The sequence below is a fragment of the Halyomorpha halys genome, unplaced genomic scaffold (assembly GCF_000696795.3).
Source record: "Halyomorpha halys isolate HHAL.00 unplaced genomic scaffold, Hhal_1.1 Scaffold203.1, whole genome shotgun sequence".
Taxonomy (NCBI): Eukaryota; Metazoa; Arthropoda; class Insecta; order Hemiptera; family Pentatomidae; genus Halyomorpha; species Halyomorpha halys.
The window spans coordinates 1,384,961-1,405,585 of NW_027108332.1; the positions used below are offsets into that span (position 1 = coordinate 1,384,961).

Here is a 20,625-nt window from a genome sequence, read left to right on the forward strand (position 1 = left end):
GTTGGAGTGGAAGGAATGAGGGAATGGGGTTGGGATTTATGGATAAGGATGCAAGACCCCGGATGTGAACGTCTGGGTGGTCTGATCTGTAATTAATGTAGTTATGGATGTAGAAATGCGGTCGAGTAAAGTGAGTTTCTGTCAACAGGGCAATATCTATGTGTTTGTTGTGGAGAAATATATCTAGTTCATCACGGTGGTTGTGTAGTCCATTAGCCTTCCACAAAAGGATAACTAGGGGCTTTACGCTCATCATGGGAGATTGAAAGGAATTTCAGTCAGGATTCTAGTAACGAGGGTGATTAGCGGTTTTATGGTATTTTGGAGATCCAACAAGAAGGATGATAGGATAGAGGTTATATCGGTTGGTTTGTAGTTGAGATGTGGATCAGGGGCTGGGTAGTTTGTATGACTCTCAGCACTGGGTGTTGGATGAACCCATCGTGAAGTATGGGGTACAGGATCTATTTTATTATTAAAATATAAATTGTTTTCCTCAGGAAAACAAAGAAAGAAGAACTTATTTAATATTCCAATATTATGTTATTGTAACATTTCAAGGGGAAGAAATGTCCCCTTTTGCTTAAGTAACATAGATAGTGGCACATCTGACAAAAAAATCCCTTATTCTGTATTTGACATATTCTATAGATTGCACCATATAATATGGTCTTAAGAGGGACCATAGTAAAGAAAGAAACGGTAATATTTTTGAAAAACATTAATTTCAAAATAAAACCAAAACATTATTTTTTTGCCAGATGTTTACCATTGAAGCTAAGCACCAATATATTTTTCCTCAAAAGATTGAGTCCTTGTGCCCAGAAACTAAATACTGCATTATATTTAATTCAAAGTACAGAGAAGGTGAAAAAGTAGATAAAAGGATGTCAAATTAAATAAATAATTTGAAAAAGGATAATTAGGTTTTTTAGAGAATCTCAAAAATATTAAAATATAATAAGAGATTTTAGATATAATACAATCAAGCAGATGTGAATAATGTTTTCACCAATAATCTCAACCTTAAGACATAATCTACACTTGTTATGTACAATATAAATTATAAGTAAATATTATTAAAAAAAAGAACGTATAAGTTACATTATAAATACAGAATTGGATGCTTTAAACATATATTGTCGTAAGCCAAACCCAAATAAATATTTCATTAAATAAAATTACTAAAAAAAAAATAAAATAAAAAATAAAAATAAAATAAGGTGCATGTATACTCTATAACATCTCTCAAGGACAACTGAATGGACTTTGTAGGCTCTTACATATGATCAATTACAAACAAAAAAAAAAAAAAATTATTATTTTACTTCAATGATTGGTGTTTTACTGAAGGTCATGCAAAAGGAAACTATTTCAGGAAGTATAAGGAATAAATAATAGAGTATTGAATAGTGCCCTCCCTAGGGTAAGGTGATACATTTCCTTATTGCTATAATTGCCATGTTTCTTAGGTTGCACATACAATAAATCTAGATTACTCAATTAATTAATATTATAATAACAAAACTCATAAAAATTGGACTTGGGTTTCTAATAATTTCAAATATTCATATTAAAAATGAAATAATTTATTAAGAATAAATAAATTTCAAATTTCATAATTCAGTATTACAGAAAATGAAACATGAATATATCTATAAGTTTTCCATAAATAAAAATAACTTATATTATTTTATGATAATCTAATACTAAGCTTCATGGTCTTCATTTACATTTATAAGTGATTCCCGTTGCTCAATTTCAGATTCGGTAAGCCTGAAAAATATTGTAAACATTAATAAGTAAAACTATAAATAATCAAGAAACAATTAAGTATTTTATTAGATAAAACATAAGGGTGCTAACTGAATTTGTATCTTATGGATAACTTTTAGTTTTCTTGAATCTGAGTAGACTGAACACCCTCCCCTCCCTTCCCAATATTAGGGAATAGTATATCTATAGGACATAATTGAAGTTTTGAACCAAAAAATCCAAAAATTACAAGTAAACAACTGTATTTGTTAAATTCAACATTTCAAACATGTATATATCTACCTGTGAATTTATAATTTAGTAAGTAACTTTTTATAGCAATTTTTTCTTTTGAATTTGGTAAAAAATGTGCTTTTGTTTATGAATCTTTTGAAAAAATTCTTCTAGAAGACAGCTGATCAAATAATAATTCCTTAGAATTCTAAAGTGACAGTGGCATCCCGGTGACTAACTAATTTTAACATTTCTCTTTCTTAACTTCAGTCCTTTCATCATACTTTTTGGCGTTGTTTGTTGGCAGAATATTCAGGACAATGTCACAATCGTTCAGGATATTGTTGTTTTCATGTAAGAGTCCACCTGAATGTAATATCTTACGAGATTATACTGTACTTTTTCATAGTCAAAAGGATTTTCTAAACCAATGTCAGTATTCTAGTAAATTTTTTTTTTTAAACTTGTTTTTTATGATTGCGTGATGACAGAACCAGAAAGGAAGCCAAAGTGACTGTTCCAATTACAGACCTATCTGCCTATCCTAGGTGAAGAAGGAAGACTCTGGAAGGAGATGAGGAACCTTTCCAGGAATACGAACGCATGGAACCGATGGTTGGAAGCACCCCCATGCTGAAAGGCAAATGGGTGGGAGAAAAAGAAGAAGTGATGATAGAACTTATAAAGTAGAAATAGGGCTTGATATTATTACTACAATAAGGTAATTTACCTTATTGTTGTAATATTCTCAGTTTTTTTTTGTATCTTTTTAGCCTTGATGAAGCCCTGCAAAGTGGGGCAAAACGTCAGACATTAAATTAGTTATAAACTATTTGTTCTTTTTTTTTACCGCAACCCTGACCATCTTCTTATATTTAAAATTTTACGATCAACTATATATACATATAAAAGAAATATTATTTGAATAATGATCAACATTGTTATCTAAACTGCACTTGTCATTTGCTGGAATGGACTCACCTATATATAATAGATTTAGATGCTTTACTTTTATGTACTTATCAACTATTAGTCGATATATTGGGTTGTGAAATAAGTTTGCAGCATTTTTTACTGGTGATTTCAATAAAAACTTAAGATTCCTGTAAATATTTTTAACCAATTAAAAATGAGCCATTTTGATCTATTACATGTTGTCATCTTTCAGGTAATTTTTTAATTCCATCCTCCCAGAACTTATCTAATTTTTGTGAAATGAACTCCTCTATGTGCGTTTTGCAGTCCTCAAGCGAATTAAAGTGTTCCCCGTTAAGAGAGTTTTAAAGGGCCTGAAGTAAGTGAAAATCTGTTGGGACCAGGTCTGATGAATAGGGTGGGTGGGGGACCACATCCCAGCCAAACTCCAATAATTTCTGCCGGGTCTACAAAGACACATGAGGACAGGCGTTATCATAATGGAAAACTATGCCTTTGTGATTAGCCAATGTTATGACGCTTTTGCTCAACCGCTGCCTTTAATTGTTCCAACTGGGCACAATTCTGTGATATCCCATGTCGTAGAGTGAGGATTTTCTGTGACCAATGCTTGATTTGGTCATGAACAGTTGAAGGAGGACCAAATTTGCAAAAAGTGCTTTGCATCTTCCAAGTCAAAATTTACGGTTCTGAACGGAGCAAACCACTTACAGATGGTGCTTTCTCCTAAGGCATCATCACCATACACACTGCAAAGTTTGTTAATCATCTGTGCAGAGGATTTTCCTTTTCAGAAATAAAAAATCATTAAATGACGAAAATGAATTTTTTTCTCTTCCACTCTGTGCAAGCAAAATACCACTTAAAGATAAGGAATCTCGGTTGAAACTGAAGCATAAAGCACCTTAACTAACCCTTTTTTAGAATATGTAAACATGATTTTATAAACACAGAGAGGATTAAATTGAAATATGCTACAAACTTGTTTTATAACCCAATACAAAGCGAGACGAGTAATAATGGATTTCTCATGTTTCTCTTATACATAGAAAACCCTAATTAACTGGTCTAACTAGTAAATAGACAAAATAAATCTACTGTAATAATAAAACATCATATTAAAAATACAAAAGGTTAATTGATGAAGAGTTAACAGGCATACCTTTCTTCTTCTGAGAGAGAAAGAACTTTTTTCACTCCTTGAAGAACTGGGTCCATGTTGTCATAGTGAGTTAAAAATGTTATAAATACAAAGGAAGCAATGACTGGAATACTTCCAATATAAAACAGAAATGATGGGGGACAAATTGATAAAATCATATCACTTATTATTGATAAAGGTATTGTTAAACTTAGTGCTAAAGTAGCAATAAGTGATGATGTCAGAAGACAACCCCTGAAATGAAGAAAAGTTCTTTAATAAAACATCCTTTGAAAAACAAAACAATGAATAAACTGTTTAATTATTAATTATTTAAATAATAATGGGAATAATATAACTGAAAAAATTGTTGCTTTTGGTTGAAAAATGCTTTTACATATTAAAATAAATCTCTAACTAGCTAGGCATACCCAAGACTACAATTTTACCCTGTGAACAGTTGTAGAGAAAGCATGGGAAAGACAGAAAAATGCATATTTAGCATTTTTGGATTTGAAGGATGCCTTCGACTCTGTGTCTTGAGAGGAAATTTGGAAGAATCTGGTAAAAGAAGGATTCCTAATAACTTAATAATATGTGGACTAGAGTCAGTAAACCAGGACCTAAAAGGCACTGTTAGGCTGAACAGACATAAATCAAAACCATTCAGGTTTCATAAGGGTGTTAAAATGAAATGGCCTCAGCCCACTCCTATTTATTATTTTTATGGACGAAATATGGAAATCTGTAAATGAAGAACGCCAAGACAATGGTAGGATCCTGGAACCTCTTGCCCGATTTGGTACAACCTTTTATATAAGTGGATGATGTAGTATAAATAGCACAGACCATGCAGAAACTACAAGCAGCATTAAATGAGTGGAGTGAGAAACTCCAGTTCTGAGGTGTGAATATTAATGCTGATGAAAGCAAAGCTATGCTTGCGGGAAGGGATGGTGAGAGCTTTAACTTGTAATGGGATACCTCTTCAAAACAGTATTCCTACCAGTTTTACTCTATGGAGCGGAGGGTTGGATGGCTCTAGATCCTCATGCAAGTAAAGTGACCGCATCGAAGGTGAAGTTCCTGAGAAGGATCCAGGAGAAAACAGGAAGGGATAGAACTCGTGATGATAGTATCCTGAAAAAACTCAGGGTCTCACCAGTTAGAGAGATAGACAGCACCACCTGAAAGGGTCTGGCCATGTGAATAGAATGGGCGATGAAAGGAAGACCAAATGATTGACTGATGCCAAACCAGAAGGAAGTGTCTGGGAGGTCAAGGCAAACCCCTCCCCCCACATTGTTGCAACTTGGAATTAAAGGAAGAAGAACAAAAGACCATCTCCTCCTCATATAGAATCTATGGTCAACAACAAACCCCTAATAACTAATGATCACTATAATAATAAATGATATTATAATATATTATTTAAGAATGTTGTACTAATTAGGTATTCACAATCAAAATTAAATTACTTACCAAAGCCACAGAGCTTCAGAAAGAACAGTACCAATTAATCCATTGATTATTAAAAATAACCACTGGTTTTTATTGGGCCATTCAAACAGTTCCCATTTGCAATAATGCAAAACAAAAAATGTTGGCCATAATAATATAAAATTGAACAGACCAACAAACCCTAAAAAAAGAATTTGTAAAAATTAAATAATAATATTACAAGAAAATTGTCATATTACTTACTAGTATACAAAGAATAACTGAATAATGAACAACAGTTATTTCTGAATTATGAAACAAATTTATACAAATGTATTATTAATTAATAATTATTTCAATATGTTTATTATATATTCAAGAGTTAATATGTAACTAAAAGGTAAGAACTAGGAAGCTCAAATGACAAACAACTAAATAAAAAACAAAATAAACACCAAAATTACTAAATCAAATAAATAATGGTTGATCAAGTAACAAATTAACAAAATTTAACACCTGAGAAAATACACACATTAACTTAAAATGCACACATCATTAACATAACTGAATACAAAGAGATTTTAAAATAAAATATCTTATTTAAATAATCACAGAAATATTTTAAGCAAGGAGATGGTCAGGGGTGCAGTCGGTAAGGATACACACATAATTAAAACTTATTTCTTTGTGCTGACATTTGGACCTAAATTTCAGGCTTTCATCAAAGCTGAAAAACAAAATGAGATAACCTTAATTCAGAGAAAAATAACAACAAATAAACTTGGAAATAGATAGATAGCAGTTGATAGTAATAGAAGATAAAATATAATATGTTAGAAGTAAGAATTATAAAAAACAAATAATGAAAAAAAAAGGTATTAAAAATCAGGCAGTACTTACGTAAATAAAGAAATAAAAATAACGAAAGGTGCGAAATAAAATCTAAATTATGAGTAATTACTTATTTTATTATGTTAATTTCAATTACTCACCATTTACATTTTCTTCTACACCATTCATTATTTTTAGGGCCAAACATCAGCAAAAAGAAATAATTTTTACTTATTTCTGTATCTTTACTGATCGCACCCCCCCGACAATCTTCTTATATCAATCCACAGTCAACTATTAACACTTCATTAAAAATATTTTATGTACAACTATGTAGAACTAGTGTTCTTTCCTATTTATCAAGGTATATAAATACTTGTTTGGAAATTTAACAGAGTGGAATCACAAGGTAAGTTTTAGAGTTTATTATCAATCAAAAATTTTAATGTTTGTAAAATTTATTTACAAATTTCTGTGAGAAAAACTGAGAAATAAAAAACAGAAAAAATGGAATAAATAATTATAAGCAAATGTGAAACATTGAAAAGCAACAAACACCTGGTTTAATTAAAGATGAAAATTTGGAAAAATGAATTTGGAAGTTTAGTTCTTAAATTAAATATAACTAGATACATTTTATTGCATTGATAGACGAAATACAGTAATTATATTGTAAGGAAGGATTCAACTCTAGTAGATTACATGGCATGGCATGGCAGCTACTATTCTGGTAGCTAACATCATCCAAAATCAAATTGACTTTACTAAATATCTAGGATAGAAAACATTTAATATTCAGAGGAAACAATAAAGGGGACATATTTTCAAATTGTATGGACTAGTATTTACAAGTATTATTATACAAAGATTTACTACATTCTATAGTATGGATACATATTATACATTTCCCCTTGCTTTTACTCAACAACATGAATCATAAACAAAACAGAAGAGAAATGAGCAATTAAATCAAAATTATCATGACTATTGACAAATTGAAGCAATAAACAAAACTATTTGAAACCGGCGTCGGTAGGGAATGCGAAAACGGGTTCCCTGGCGTCATCATCATACGACTGCAGTGCTGCAATGGTGGGAGACTTGGCCATTGTAGCATCTAATGTCACAAGACTAACCACAAACGAGGTGATGCAAAATCTTGGGAGCAAAATTAAGCAGCTTATCTCCTTCATTCGCACGAATAATGTACACGGCAAGATAAGGAGTTTCGCATGCGAAATCCAGCTATACTACGAAAAGTTGGAAACAGCTGCACCCCCTATCGATACTGCAGATGGTCACACCCAAATGAAGGTCAGTCTACCGAGGAAGAATGCTGTAAAGTCAGAGGGGACACTGACCACACCTTCTTTGGCGGGTGATAAAAAGAATAATAAGAAGAAAACTGCAAAATCCAATGCACAAGTTGTGCAGCATAATGTGGATCGCCCACAGAGATCTAATGTAGCTCAACGGGGAGAACAACAGGAGGAGCTATGGCAAGAGTTGCGAAAAAGATCGAGGAAGAAACCTCGCCCTAAGCCACCAAGGCCTGATGCAGTAATCGTAAAAAAGTCCTACGCAGATGTCCTGCAAAAGGTAAGAGAAGATCCGGCAATGGTGAAGATTGCCTCTTCAATCACCAAGGTCCGGAAAATTAATAAAGGTGACCTGCTACTCCAATTGGACCGGAAGAAAGAGCAATCTCTTGCTGCACTAAAAAGCTCCATGGAGGGAGTGCTTGGTGAAGGGGTGGAAGTACGAACTTGGATGGAGGAGTCCCTTTTCGAGCTGCGAGATTTGGATGCTCTCACCACAAAAGAGGAGGTTGCGGAGGCCTTAAACCTCCCCTGGGTGAAGATTCAGTGCCCACCACAGCAGCGAAATCTATTCGTCAAGCATATGGAGGTACACAAACAGCGGTTATTTCACTTTCGGTTCTCCAAGCTAGGAAGGTTATGGCTAAAAGAAAGGTTCCAGTAGGCCTTGTTAACTGTATACGCGAAAGACTTAGAGTTACAAAGTGTTTCCGTTGCTGGGAGTACGGACCCATAGCCCGGAATTGTGTTGGAAACCTCCCGATGTTGAAACTGTGGTAAAGCGGGTCACAAAGCTACTGGCTGTGACCAGAAACCGCAATGCGCATTATGTGCGGGAAATGGAGACGCTGATCACCCCAGCGGAAGTAGTAAGTTTCCAGCTTTCCGTTCAGCATTGAGAACAATGATGCAAATCCAACAACATCGCAGATGAGAATACTTCAACTGAATTTGAACCATTGTGAAGCTGCACAGGATCTCCTTTACTAAACAGTACAGGAACAGCACATCAAAGCCGCTATTCTTTGCGAACAATATAAAAATTTGGATGACAACTCATGGGTATCTGATGTTAGCGGTAAAGCTGCTATTTGGGCCTGTAATTCCCAAGCTATTCAGGAAATTAATACTATATCGCACTACGGCTTTGTATGGGCAAAGATCAATGATGTATACATCTTTAGCTGTTACGCTTATCACAGTATCACAATCGAAGAATTTGTTCGATCGCATTGTCTTAGAGGCTAGTTGCCATAACCCAACTATCATAGCTGGTAATTTCAACGCATGGGAAATGGAATGGGGAAGTAGAATAACAAATTGACGAGGTGAAGTTCTCCTGGAAGCTTTCGCACAACTAAATGATATGATCCTTATGAACACCAGAACAAACCTGACGTACACAAGAGCAGGAAGATCATCTATCATTGATTTGACATTTGACTTGCATCAGATTGCTACTTGGGAGGTTTGTAGATTTTATACAAACAGTGTTCACCAGGCTATATTGATCACACTGCATATGCCTACAAGAAAGAAGAGTTGTCGATGGAGAACCAATGGCTGGAATACAAAAACTTTTGATGACGCTTCATTCACTTTAATGCTAGAGGATGAGTGTGAATTAAAAGGGTCAGCCAAGGAAAGGCGCGTATACTGACCTCTTTTATATCTGGGGCTTGTGATGCTGCTATGACTCGTTCAAACACTGGAAAACATTCCTCAGTGTACTGGTGGATGGATACTATTGACGATCTTCGCCGAATGTTGTAGACAGTATTGTCAGAGGACTATTCCCTGAACAGGCGAATACTATTGAAAGTTTAAACAATATATATATAAGGGATTTGAAGGTGGCTCTCAAGAAACGGCCGGATCTTTTCATCCATCTCTTTAATTTGTGAAGGCTCAATTGCGGAACCTTGGAAGAGACAGCGCCTCGCACTCATTCCAAACAGTAAGCGAAGACTGGAAGACCTGTCAACCTATCGTCCAATTTGCTTATTGGATACTATGGGTAAGGAATTCGAGAAAATCCTTTCCCTCAGGCGACAAGAGTTCACGGAGGGAGTTAATGGCCTCTCGCGTGGTCAATACGGATTTCGTAAAGACCAATCCACAATAGATGCTGTTGGATTGGTAGTCGAGATGGCCAGCACAGCAATTGCAGGAGCAAGGTGGAGGATAGGTGCTAAGTGTTATACAGCAATCATCACACTAGATGTTAAGAGTGCTTTTAACACTGCAAGATGGACCTGTATATAAGATGCCTTACGGACTATGGCGGTGCCAGCCTATCTTATGAGAGTTCTCACAGACTACTTTAAAGATAGAGTTCTGTTTTATTTTTCAGACATTGGCCAAAGGAGATAGAAGGTGACTGGTGGTGTCCCACATGGCTCGGTATTAGGGCCTCTTCTGTGGAACGTCATGTACGACGCAATCTTCAAATTGACAATGCTGGAGGGAGGCACAGTTGTGGGATTCGCAGATGACATTGCAGTTGTAGTGGCGGCGAGGTACTTGGAAGAAGTTACCCTTCAAATCACAAACCAGGCTGTTGCTACGGTGCGAGGTTGGCTGTCTTCAGTAGGCCTACAACTTGCAGATCATAAGACTGAGGTTCTCATAGTAACTAGCAGGAAGCAGACTGAGTCCATCACTAACACCGTTGGTAGGCACGAAATTCGTCCCCAGTCTTGCTTAAAATTCTAGGAGTCACGATTGATGCACGTCTCCGCTTTAATGTTCATACAGAGTATATCAGTGCCAAATCTGCTAAAGTAGCATCCCTTTTGTCACGCCTTATGCCAAACGTTGGAGGTCCCAAAGAAAGCAGCCGAAGGCTCCTTGCTACTGTTTTTCTCTCCATTATGTTATACGCAGTCCCGATTTGGAAAGAAGTGATGGTTACCAAATCATACAGGAAAAAATTGGTGTCAGTGTATCGCAGGGTTTCTTTAAGGACAGTTAGTGCTTTCCAAACTGTTTCCTACGAAGAGGTGTGCGTGATAGCCCGAATGCCACCTGTGGGACTCCTTGTTGAAGAAAGAAGCAGGCACTATGGATGCCCTATGGGCACTATGCCCTGGATGTCAGACTGTCGAGGAAACTGTGGAGCACGTGTTTTTCACTTGTATTCGCTTTGAGGCAGAAAGAAGTGAATTGGAGAGAGTGTGTGGAGAACACATCACACCAGAAAGTGTGCTATATGCTCCTCTCAGTTCAGCACTGGAACGCAGTGAAGAGATTCACCACAGTTGTCCTCAAGAGGTTGAGAGAGGAAGGGAGGGCTAGAAGACAGGACATGGAAACGTGAAAACCATGCGAAGAAAGCAAGGTGGCACTCAGCCATTTTCCTCCATGAAGTAATGCCTAGCAACGGTCCTATGGAGAGGAATGAACAGGTGGTTTAGTGGGTAAAAATCCCACACACGGATAAGTACGAGCCTATCCGTGTCTTTTGAAGAACACACACCCACCTGATACAAAGCGGCTTGCGTGGTGGCCAGGATGCCACCGATTGAGCTGATCGCAGATGAGAGGAGCTGCTCTTATAATAGTGCTGACTATATTCCAAGAGACGTATTAAGAAAGGAGACTCTAAGAAAATGGCAACGTCGCTGGAATAAGGCATTCAGTGGAAGATGGACGCACAGGCTGGTGCCCAACATCGAGGCCTGGGTGAATAGGAACCACGGGGAGGTAGATTATTATATCACCCAGTTTATCACAGGGCATGGTTGCTTCCGAGCCTACCAGTATAGGTTTAAGCTCGATGAGACTGGAGAATGTCCATTATGTCCAGGAATGGAAGAGAGTGCAGAACACGTTTTCTTCTTCTGTCACCGCTTTCATGAAGAAAGAAGAGAGTTCTGACACGTCTGCGGCTCAGACCCGACAGCAGATAATATCGTCAATATTATGCTGCTTAACCAAGATTATTGGATGGCAGGCCAACGATTTGCTGCACAGGTGATGCAGAAGTTAAGACATGAGGAGAAAGATAGGCGAACCAGGAGATAGCCTAAAACAATGAGGCAGCACTCAGCCACTCACCCCTATGATGTAATGCCTAACGGCGGTCCTGTGGAGGGTGGGAAACAGGTGTAGGGTGGTGGTTTTGGTGGGTAAAAATCGCACACATAGATAGGTACGGGGCTATCTGTGTCTTTTGAAGATTTCCGCCGACCCTCGTAAAAAAACACACACACTAGGGATGGGATATCGAAAGCAAAATATCGATATAGATATCGATATTATATCGGCACTAAAATATCGATATTTTAAAATATCAAAATATCGATATCGAAAATTTAACGAATAATAATTTAATTTAAATAAAAATTTAAAGTAATAATAATTAAAAAATGATAACATAGCATGACATAGGAAGACTTGTTTTTTCATACCTAAACAAAAAAAATTAAACATTCTTATGAACATCAATTTCGAAGGTTAACAGAAACATTCCATATTATTTTATTGAAATATCGATATTTTGTTTAAAAAGACTGGAAAATAGAATAGAAAACTAAAAACAAAATATCGATAAAGATATTTATTTACAGAAACATAACATTGATATTTCATTTAAAACATTCCCTGTCTTTTTAAATACAATATTAATATTTCAATAAAATAATATATTGTTGCTAACCTTAGAAATCGATATTAATAAGAATGTCAAATATCGATATGGATATTTAATTTCAGAAAGATTATTTCGATATCTCAATAAAATAATTTTTAAAATTGTTGCTGATCATCAAAGATCGAATGGACCTATTGAAAACAAAACATCAGTGTTTTTTTTTTTGTTTTTTTTTAAAACCGATATCGGAAGAAAATATTGATATTCCGATATAATCGGTTGCTTAATATCGATATAAAAATATCGGAGACCGAATATGGATATTCCGATATTATCGATATCCCATCCCTAACACAGACGCACACTATAAATCAACAAACCAATAAATCTATTAATGTAACCATTTATTAATTGTGTACTCAGTCCTGATTGTGGAATAAAAATAAAAACTTGACAACAACCTACGATCAGAGGAAATGTACAATAAAATTAAATTTTGTAACTTTTTTTTTTAGATAATCCATGAAGTAATTGATAACTAGATCATGTTTGACAAAAAATAAATAAATAAAAATAAAATAATTAAATTATGACACCTTAAAAATTACAATATAATGTATTAAAAGTAAAGTGTTTTCCTAAGTCTAGTGTATTTAATAGGAACTGATGCTCAAATCAAGGTCAGTGTGGATCAATTATAAATATTCATAGAATTAATTGCCATACTAACCAAAAAACATAGGTATTTCTAATTTTTCTTCATTATCCACCATTCGTTTCAGAAAAACCAAATAAGAAGCATAAAAAAATGCACTTACTAAAGATAATATCACCCCAAGTGGTAACTTCAGATCAAGTTTGGAATCGGAAATACTTACAATACTCTGAAAACAAAAATTAAAGATTATATTTATATAAACATACATATGATTGTTTACTAATTTTTAATTACTAAGGTTAGAATTCCAGAATACCAGATCCTCATATACCATTTATTTCCCTGTAAAACACACATAACATGAATTTAGCTTATGATGAGTAGAAATCATTTAGCTGCCATTTCTAAAGGTATGTCTTTTTTTACTAATAGTCCATAATTTGTATGACACCTAAAATTAACTATGTGAGTTTTTTGTAGATGGTTTGCGAGTCAGTTAATCTTATTTTCCTCTTGAGAATCCAGCAAGTGGATGTCAATAACTGTTTTCAAAGCTGAACAAAAATTGTATAAATTTTATTGAATCTAAAGAAAAACAGTTTATATATGTAGTTATAACTGTTTTTGAAATTATGAAATTTTTAGTGCATTGCAAGTCAAGAGCTGGTATTCTGAAACATTACCTTATGATACACTAATTTCATTCAAATAAAAAAAAATAATACAAATGTGTAATAATAAAAAGATGTTCTGGGTGCAGTCAAAGAAAAACTCAAACAGCCATAAAACTATTTAATGTGAGCCAACATCACACTAACCTTCAGTTCTACTTTTGTGCTTGCCAGCAATCAGTCAGCCCTGCAACATTAGGTGAAACGTTGGCTCACATTATATGATTTTTTCTTTGACTGCACCCAGACCATCTTCCTTTTAATTAAATAAAAATATCGATGTTCTTTAAAGAATGTGGGGACAAATGACACTGACAGTTACTTCACAGGATAGTTTATAATAGAGGGATGAAGTCTAGTAACAACATAAATTGTGTATCACAGGAAATCAATCAACACACTGTAATACTTTTGATGCATCATATGCATCCTGGTTTTCCTTTTTCCAAGGCTATCATTATCATTATATGACCTAGAGCTCAGTGAACTACGTATAATCTCGGATGAAGCACATTTTTGCAGATGGACACTAGTCTACTACAGATATAATGTTTTACTTATACTGTTGCCTCTAAATACCAATCAGCTCCCTTGATTATGATGCCTTTCCATTGTTCCATATCCTCCCTACCTTAAGAAAATGGATGCCTGGTACCTGATGTATCACTAAGTGAAGAGACTAATGAATTTTCTAGAAACTAATGAATTCCCATTCGTCCATTAATGAATTTTCTAGAGAAATGAATTCCCAGTGACTTATAATAGTTAAAGTTAGAAATACTAATTTGGCTGGATGTATTTATTTATCTAGCCTTCTAATAGAACTTAAAATGTCATGTATACCAGAATAATATTTTATGTATTGATCCTCTATGGAAGCTATTAAATACTATATCAGCACCTGAGAAACAGAGCTTTTTCATAAAACAGAAAATCTGATTGTACTAAACCAGTGATCCCCAAAGTGGGCGCCACCACCCCCTGGTGGCCAAAGGTGCATTTGGAGGGTGATGAATAACTATAAGTTGTCACGTCAACAATATTACAACTGAAGCAAATAGAACCGAGGATTACTAAATTGTTGGCAACACACCTTGGTTCATCCTTCTCATTAAGATGTTTTCAAATGTTTTAACTTTTTTTGTATTACATTCTATTCTGAGTTCAGTAAAGTTTTATAATTTCCAAGCTCAAAGTTTTTAATTTACACCTTTATTTGCTATATTTTACAAAAAAGGTACAAATATTAATACATACATATTTCCTATAAATTACTATTAATTTTTTTTTAAAATCAATTTCCAGGGGATGCTAAGTAATATTTTTCCTGGAAAGGGGGTGGTAGGACAAAAAATTTTGGGAACCACTGTACGAAACAATTGTCATACAAATGCTCACTTTTTCACTTTCTAAAAACAAGGTACTTGGAAAATATTAGGATCAGAGCCTATTAGGAATTCTTTTTTCATGTCCTTGTAATATCACTAGCATGGAGGTGGTAGCTACTTTAGACCATTAAGCCCTTAGGTATATGCTCCCAAGCATAAGACTGAAAAATCTCAATTCTAAGCATTGAAAGAACTGTTGGCATAAATGGATATAATGAATATTCCCAGGAGTACTAAAAATGTAATAGAAAAATACAAAGTTTCCGAAATTCTAAACACATTTTAACTCATTTCTATTATTAAAAAATATTTTATTTCTCGACGATGCAGTTTTGTTTAAAGAAACCTGTCTTCTTTATGCTTGTCTATAATGCAATAATAAAAAATCATTAAATGACAAAAACAAATTTTTTCTCTTCCATTTAGAGCAAGCAAAATACCACTTAAAGAAAAGGAATCTCAGTTGAAACTTAAGCATAAAAGCACCTTAACTAATCCTTTTTTAGAATATGTAAACATCATTGGCCAAGTAAACATGATTTTATAAACACAGAGAGGATTAAATTGAAATACCCTACGAACTTATTTTACAACCCAATACAAGCAGTTCTCAGAGAGAGAAGCAAGGGCATATCAACTAGAGATCAAATCTGCCAACTTTCTTGAAGTAGGCCACCTGTTTTGGATGGTATTCTAGTCATCCATGAGTACAGCTTTGAGAGTAAAAACTCTTAACTGGACACATGGTTTTACAACAAAAAATCGGTAATGAAAAAAAAATTGTAAACATACAAAAAAATAATATAAACAAAACATTCAAAGAAATCCTCATAAACATGTTAATATTTAAAATCCCAAAGATGATGACATATCTTTTTGCACAAAAAAAAAACTATATTGAACAAATAATCACACACTGATACAATAAATATGAAACAAAAACTGATAAAATAAATTAAATATAAATTATTTACCAATCCAACAATGCTGATAATAACAGCAATGAGTTTAGATAAAGTAAACTTATCAGATGAATTAGCAGGAAAAATGGAAGCTAGCAATAATGTAAAAATACTTGAGGAAGAAGATAACAATGATACTAAACTTGCTTCTGCGTAAGCCAAAGCTGCTTGGAATGTATAATTTGCAAGGAACCACTGTAAAAAAAAAAAAAAAGTATATAATAAAAATAAGGCTATATTTTATAGATAATAAGATAACATGAAATATAGATAACTACCATTTATTATTAATAAATATTAATTTCTATATCCTGAAAATATTTATACCTAAGTATTGAATCTTCTACTGCTGAGGCAGCATATTAAATAGGTTTTCTTTTTCTTTTTTTAACAGAGAATCATGTTGAGAAAATATATGTATATATATAAATAATGAATAAAAACCAAAGAGTAAATGAAAATTCTTAACTTAAATTATTGTTAAAAAATGTTAATGTATATATATTATGACATAGGCTTAAGTTGATAAAACAAGATCACTAACCTTCTTGATTAATGAAAACTTGATCAATGTTATAAGAAAAGCAATACTACAAATAATTTGTCTAAATAAAATGTTAATCCTATTAAATAAAACAAACATTACGTTATGTGACAGTAAAAAATATGCATTCTAACAAAAGGAAAAAGTTACCTAATCTGAATATGCTCCTAATTTGGACTACACATTTATAATTCATGAGTGAATTTAAAGAACTGCAAGATTTTGTGACCACTGTAAAGTTCTAAGCACTTCATGAACACACCATCAGTGAACAAGGATTACCATAAAATCCCCATAAACAGGATCACTTCAATTAGTAGTTATACCTTTCTTGAACACAGAAATACACTCAAAACTTTATTAAATGGTAAACCACCTTCACCCCTTAAAAAATAAATTAAACAAATAAATAAAAATAAAAATTCTTGGGCAAGCAATGAAAACCATATCAAACTAGTAACACTGTGTTTGCAGAAGTAACCCACTTTAGAAACATATTGGAGAAAAATTACGAGATGTGAGATAGGTAACTACAACAAAATAATACTTGGTGCTCACATTATTGAAGATATTTAATGTTTTTTTTAACCTCCAAAATCCAGTACAGGACCAAAAACCTTCGAAAACAGTCAAAATTGATCAAATTTTATAAAATCTCCTACACCATAGCTTGAAACTTAATTGTGTGAGATTCTTCCGAGTATTTCTGTAAATTATTTATTTTTACTTTGCTTTGGATGCTAAGAACTTGCACCTAACGAAGCAAAACTTTCCAAAAATTTGTTGATATCATACAGGGTATTTATCATAAATTCCAAAAATGGAGATGGAAATCGTCAGTTACAGAAAAGAAATTTTCAGGTTTATGGGGAAAACATGTTTTCCTTGGAAAGCCCTTTAAAAGCCATATCTTGACAATGGATTGAGATAAGAATGTGAGATTGGTGGCACTGCACTACAAATTCAGTAAACTAGTTACTAACTAGGTTCGTTTACCAAAAATATTATTTATTCTAAGACATGTCCCTTTAAAATAATATAATATTTAAAAATAGTAGAAGGACTTAAGAGTCTTAGAGTAACAGATAAAAGAACAATATAACTAATATAAAACAGTAAAATAATAAATAAAACTAAGGTCTAAAAAATAAATTAGTTTCAATGAGAACGAAAATTTAGGAACATACAAAACTAAATAAAGATTTATTTAACATTAGCATTAGCAAAATTTATTTTAGAAAAATGCTGCTCTAAGATAAATATCACAATGAAGAAGTATTTTGATGAAGAGGTTTACCACTGAGGCGAAGGAGAGTAAAATGAAATGATAAGCAAAATAATAATTTTATTTTTTTAAAGTTCCTAATGAATAACTGCATTGCTCAGACTATACGTTACTTTTTTTTGTTCAATATTGACAAAAGAGTACTTGTGAACTAAGACTTTAAACTATTATGAAGAAGATGGTCAGGATTTCAATCAAAAGAGAAACTAAAATAGTTAACAACAAATAACAACTATTTATTTTCCGACATTCTGTCCCACTTTGTAGAGCTTCATCAGAGTTGTTCAAATTGATAGCTTTAGCGACTCAACAAAATGGGGCGAAACATCGGAAAATAAATAGTTTTTTAACTATTTTTGACCAAGACCTTCATATTATATATTAGACTTTAAACAATTAGACTGTAAAGAGACTAAGCAGACTTCAAACTGAGTGAGTGCCTTGTCATACAGAGATACCAGAACATAGAAAGTCAAAAGGAGTGACTGGGAAAGATTCATTAGTACCTAAGGTACTGTAAAATATATTCATAAAAAAATTAAGGTGGCTTATGGCTGATGAGCAGACCTATATTTACAATAAAATTCTTCAACAGATGAATGGGTTTCATAAGGTTTCGGAGATCTGATAAGACTACATTCCAGTCACAGCAGACTTAATTACCATTCCTATGAAATCTGAAAAATTGCTAAATTTTACACGAAGAAGAATGAACGTCTATACCACAATATGCAAGGATGATGCTTAGGTGCACACATGATCATTGGAGTTACCAAGAGCTACAGGCCTGGATTAAAAACAAACAATATAGGTGCCAAGGTCTTTTTGGTCTTTTTATAATCGAAACAACAATTACCAAGAGCAAAGTAAGTTTTTTGAACTTTTACTTTTGGTACAAAGATGTTGGATATGATAAAACGGGGAAGAAATATAAAAATCAGTTTCATCTCCAGAAAGGATGGGATACAATACACAAAGATAAAAGCTATTGAAAAACTTAAAATGGAGAACTGAAGATAACTGTGAGACTTCAGTATTAGTTGAGGTTTGTCTATTTATTAAATAATTTTATTGAGGCTGAAAATGAGAATAAATAAGTAAAGGACAAATATTAATAAATTATTTAAACATTTAAAAAAGATGTTTGGCCATAATTGATGTTATCTTGAATATACAGAAGCAGGATTGCTGTTAAAGTATTAATATTTTGAAGTTTATTTATGAAAAAAATATTATTTTTCAGGGAAAAGTATAAGTAATTCACTATACTTCATGATTTTTCCACATACAAACATTGTTTATAATTTTTGTTAACTCCTTGAAGAGGGAAGTATTTTAAAGCAATAATGACATGTATCAGAATTGTCACACAGCTTTACTTCAATGAGTTTCAAAAATTGTATATCATCTTTCTTGAGCTGTAGTCCACTACAAACATTAGGGGTATTCATGATGTGTTAAATATAAAATATTTTACCCTGTATAATGTTATAAGTATAGGATTGTGAGCAGTCATATTTTAAGTCATGTTAAATGTTAAACACATAAGAGCACCTAGCTGATTTTTTGAGCAACTTGTTTCATAACCTTTCCTTACAAAACTTCATGTTATTGTTTACGTCTAAGTTTTGATTAAAGCAATTTATTAACACAACAATCAAAACACTAACTTAGAGCAAGTAACCTAATATGACAACAAACAAAATGGTGGCGAGCTCAACTGGTCTATTGCATGACATCATTCGACATTTAACAGATCTAGTAACAGACTCTCAACCATGCTTTATGTTATATCCTTTTAACATGGTAAAAGAAAGAAATATTTCTCCATTTAATATGTTAAAATAAAGATCATGAATACCCCTATTGTAGTACTGCCTTAACCCCTAAGTAACAAAATAAGTAATAAAAATTATTGGGTATTTACAAATTCTATAGCCATACAATTTTAAACCCGAGAATTTCATTTTATTGTAATATGAAAGAATTAGAAGAAAGAGTACCAGTACCTTAGTAATTAATGATAAAATATAGCATATTGGAAGTTTATTATTTGAAAGTATAGAATTGAAGGATAGGTGGTCCAGGTAGTGGTTAAAACGATAGTCGGAATAGTAAAAAACGATTTATTAAAAACCCTATTAATACATTGGCTACTGACTATGAGATAACTCAACAGCATATAACACAAGCTCATATAATGTTGGTAAAGCTCATTCTTGTGAACGTTACCATTTGTGGACTGAGTTAACAAAGAGATGATAGATACATGGGCATGTTATACTCCCTCCTCTTAAATACAATTTATAGTATTCCTGGTACTCTTCAACAGTTTTACAGGATATAAGGTTTGCGACTTTGAGAATTCTACACTCTTCATCGAACCATAGAGATATTAAACCTTTTTCTACTGGCCCTAAAACTTCTGCAATGGCTGATGAGCATCTTGCCCAGATAGGAAAATAGGAAATCTAAACAAGGCGGCAGGTTTTAAATTTGAAAAACCAATATGGCTCAAATTTTTTAACTCCCAGTATATCAAGTTCTAATGTTTGGGCCTGAACCCAATAAATGTGGATAATAATATTATTCAATCAGATGAACATGTCAGTAAATAATAATAATAATAATAGCATTAACTTACTAAAAAACAAAAATATAGTGCTATTTTAGCAATCTGGTCAATAGACAATTTATTTGTGTTTGATTTTGTGAGATGTCCTGCTCTTAAACTAGCTTGATATGATAGCCTTGCCCAAAATGCATCAGTAGCATTTGTTTCAGACATATGACGAACCTGTGGATACAATACAATTAATTATTTATATTATATTAGTTAAAATTAACATTATTCATATATATATATA

General features: G+C 33.2%; 1 protein-coding gene across 1 annotated transcript in view; it reads right to left on the reverse strand.

Moving 5' to 3' along the window:
- Positions 1–1,567: 1,567 nt before the first annotated feature.
- Positions 1,568–20,625, reverse strand: part of LOC106679443 (solute carrier family 35 member F5) — a 23,061-nt gene continuing 4,003 nt past the window's right edge. Inside the window, exons 5-10 of the mRNA XM_014418618.2 lie at positions 20,403–20,555; positions 15,942–16,124; positions 12,981–13,134; positions 5,549–5,708; positions 4,088–4,321; positions 1,568–1,776 (exon numbers count right to left, since the gene is read on the reverse strand). Of these exons, the coding sequence (XP_014274104.1) occupies positions 1,710–1,776; positions 4,088–4,321; positions 5,549–5,708; positions 12,981–13,134; positions 15,942–16,124; positions 20,403–20,555 (951 nt within the window). The 3' untranslated portion in view covers positions 1,568–1,709. The remainder of the gene's footprint in view (positions 1,777–4,087; positions 4,322–5,548; positions 5,709–12,980; positions 13,135–15,941; positions 16,125–20,402; positions 20,556–20,625) is intronic.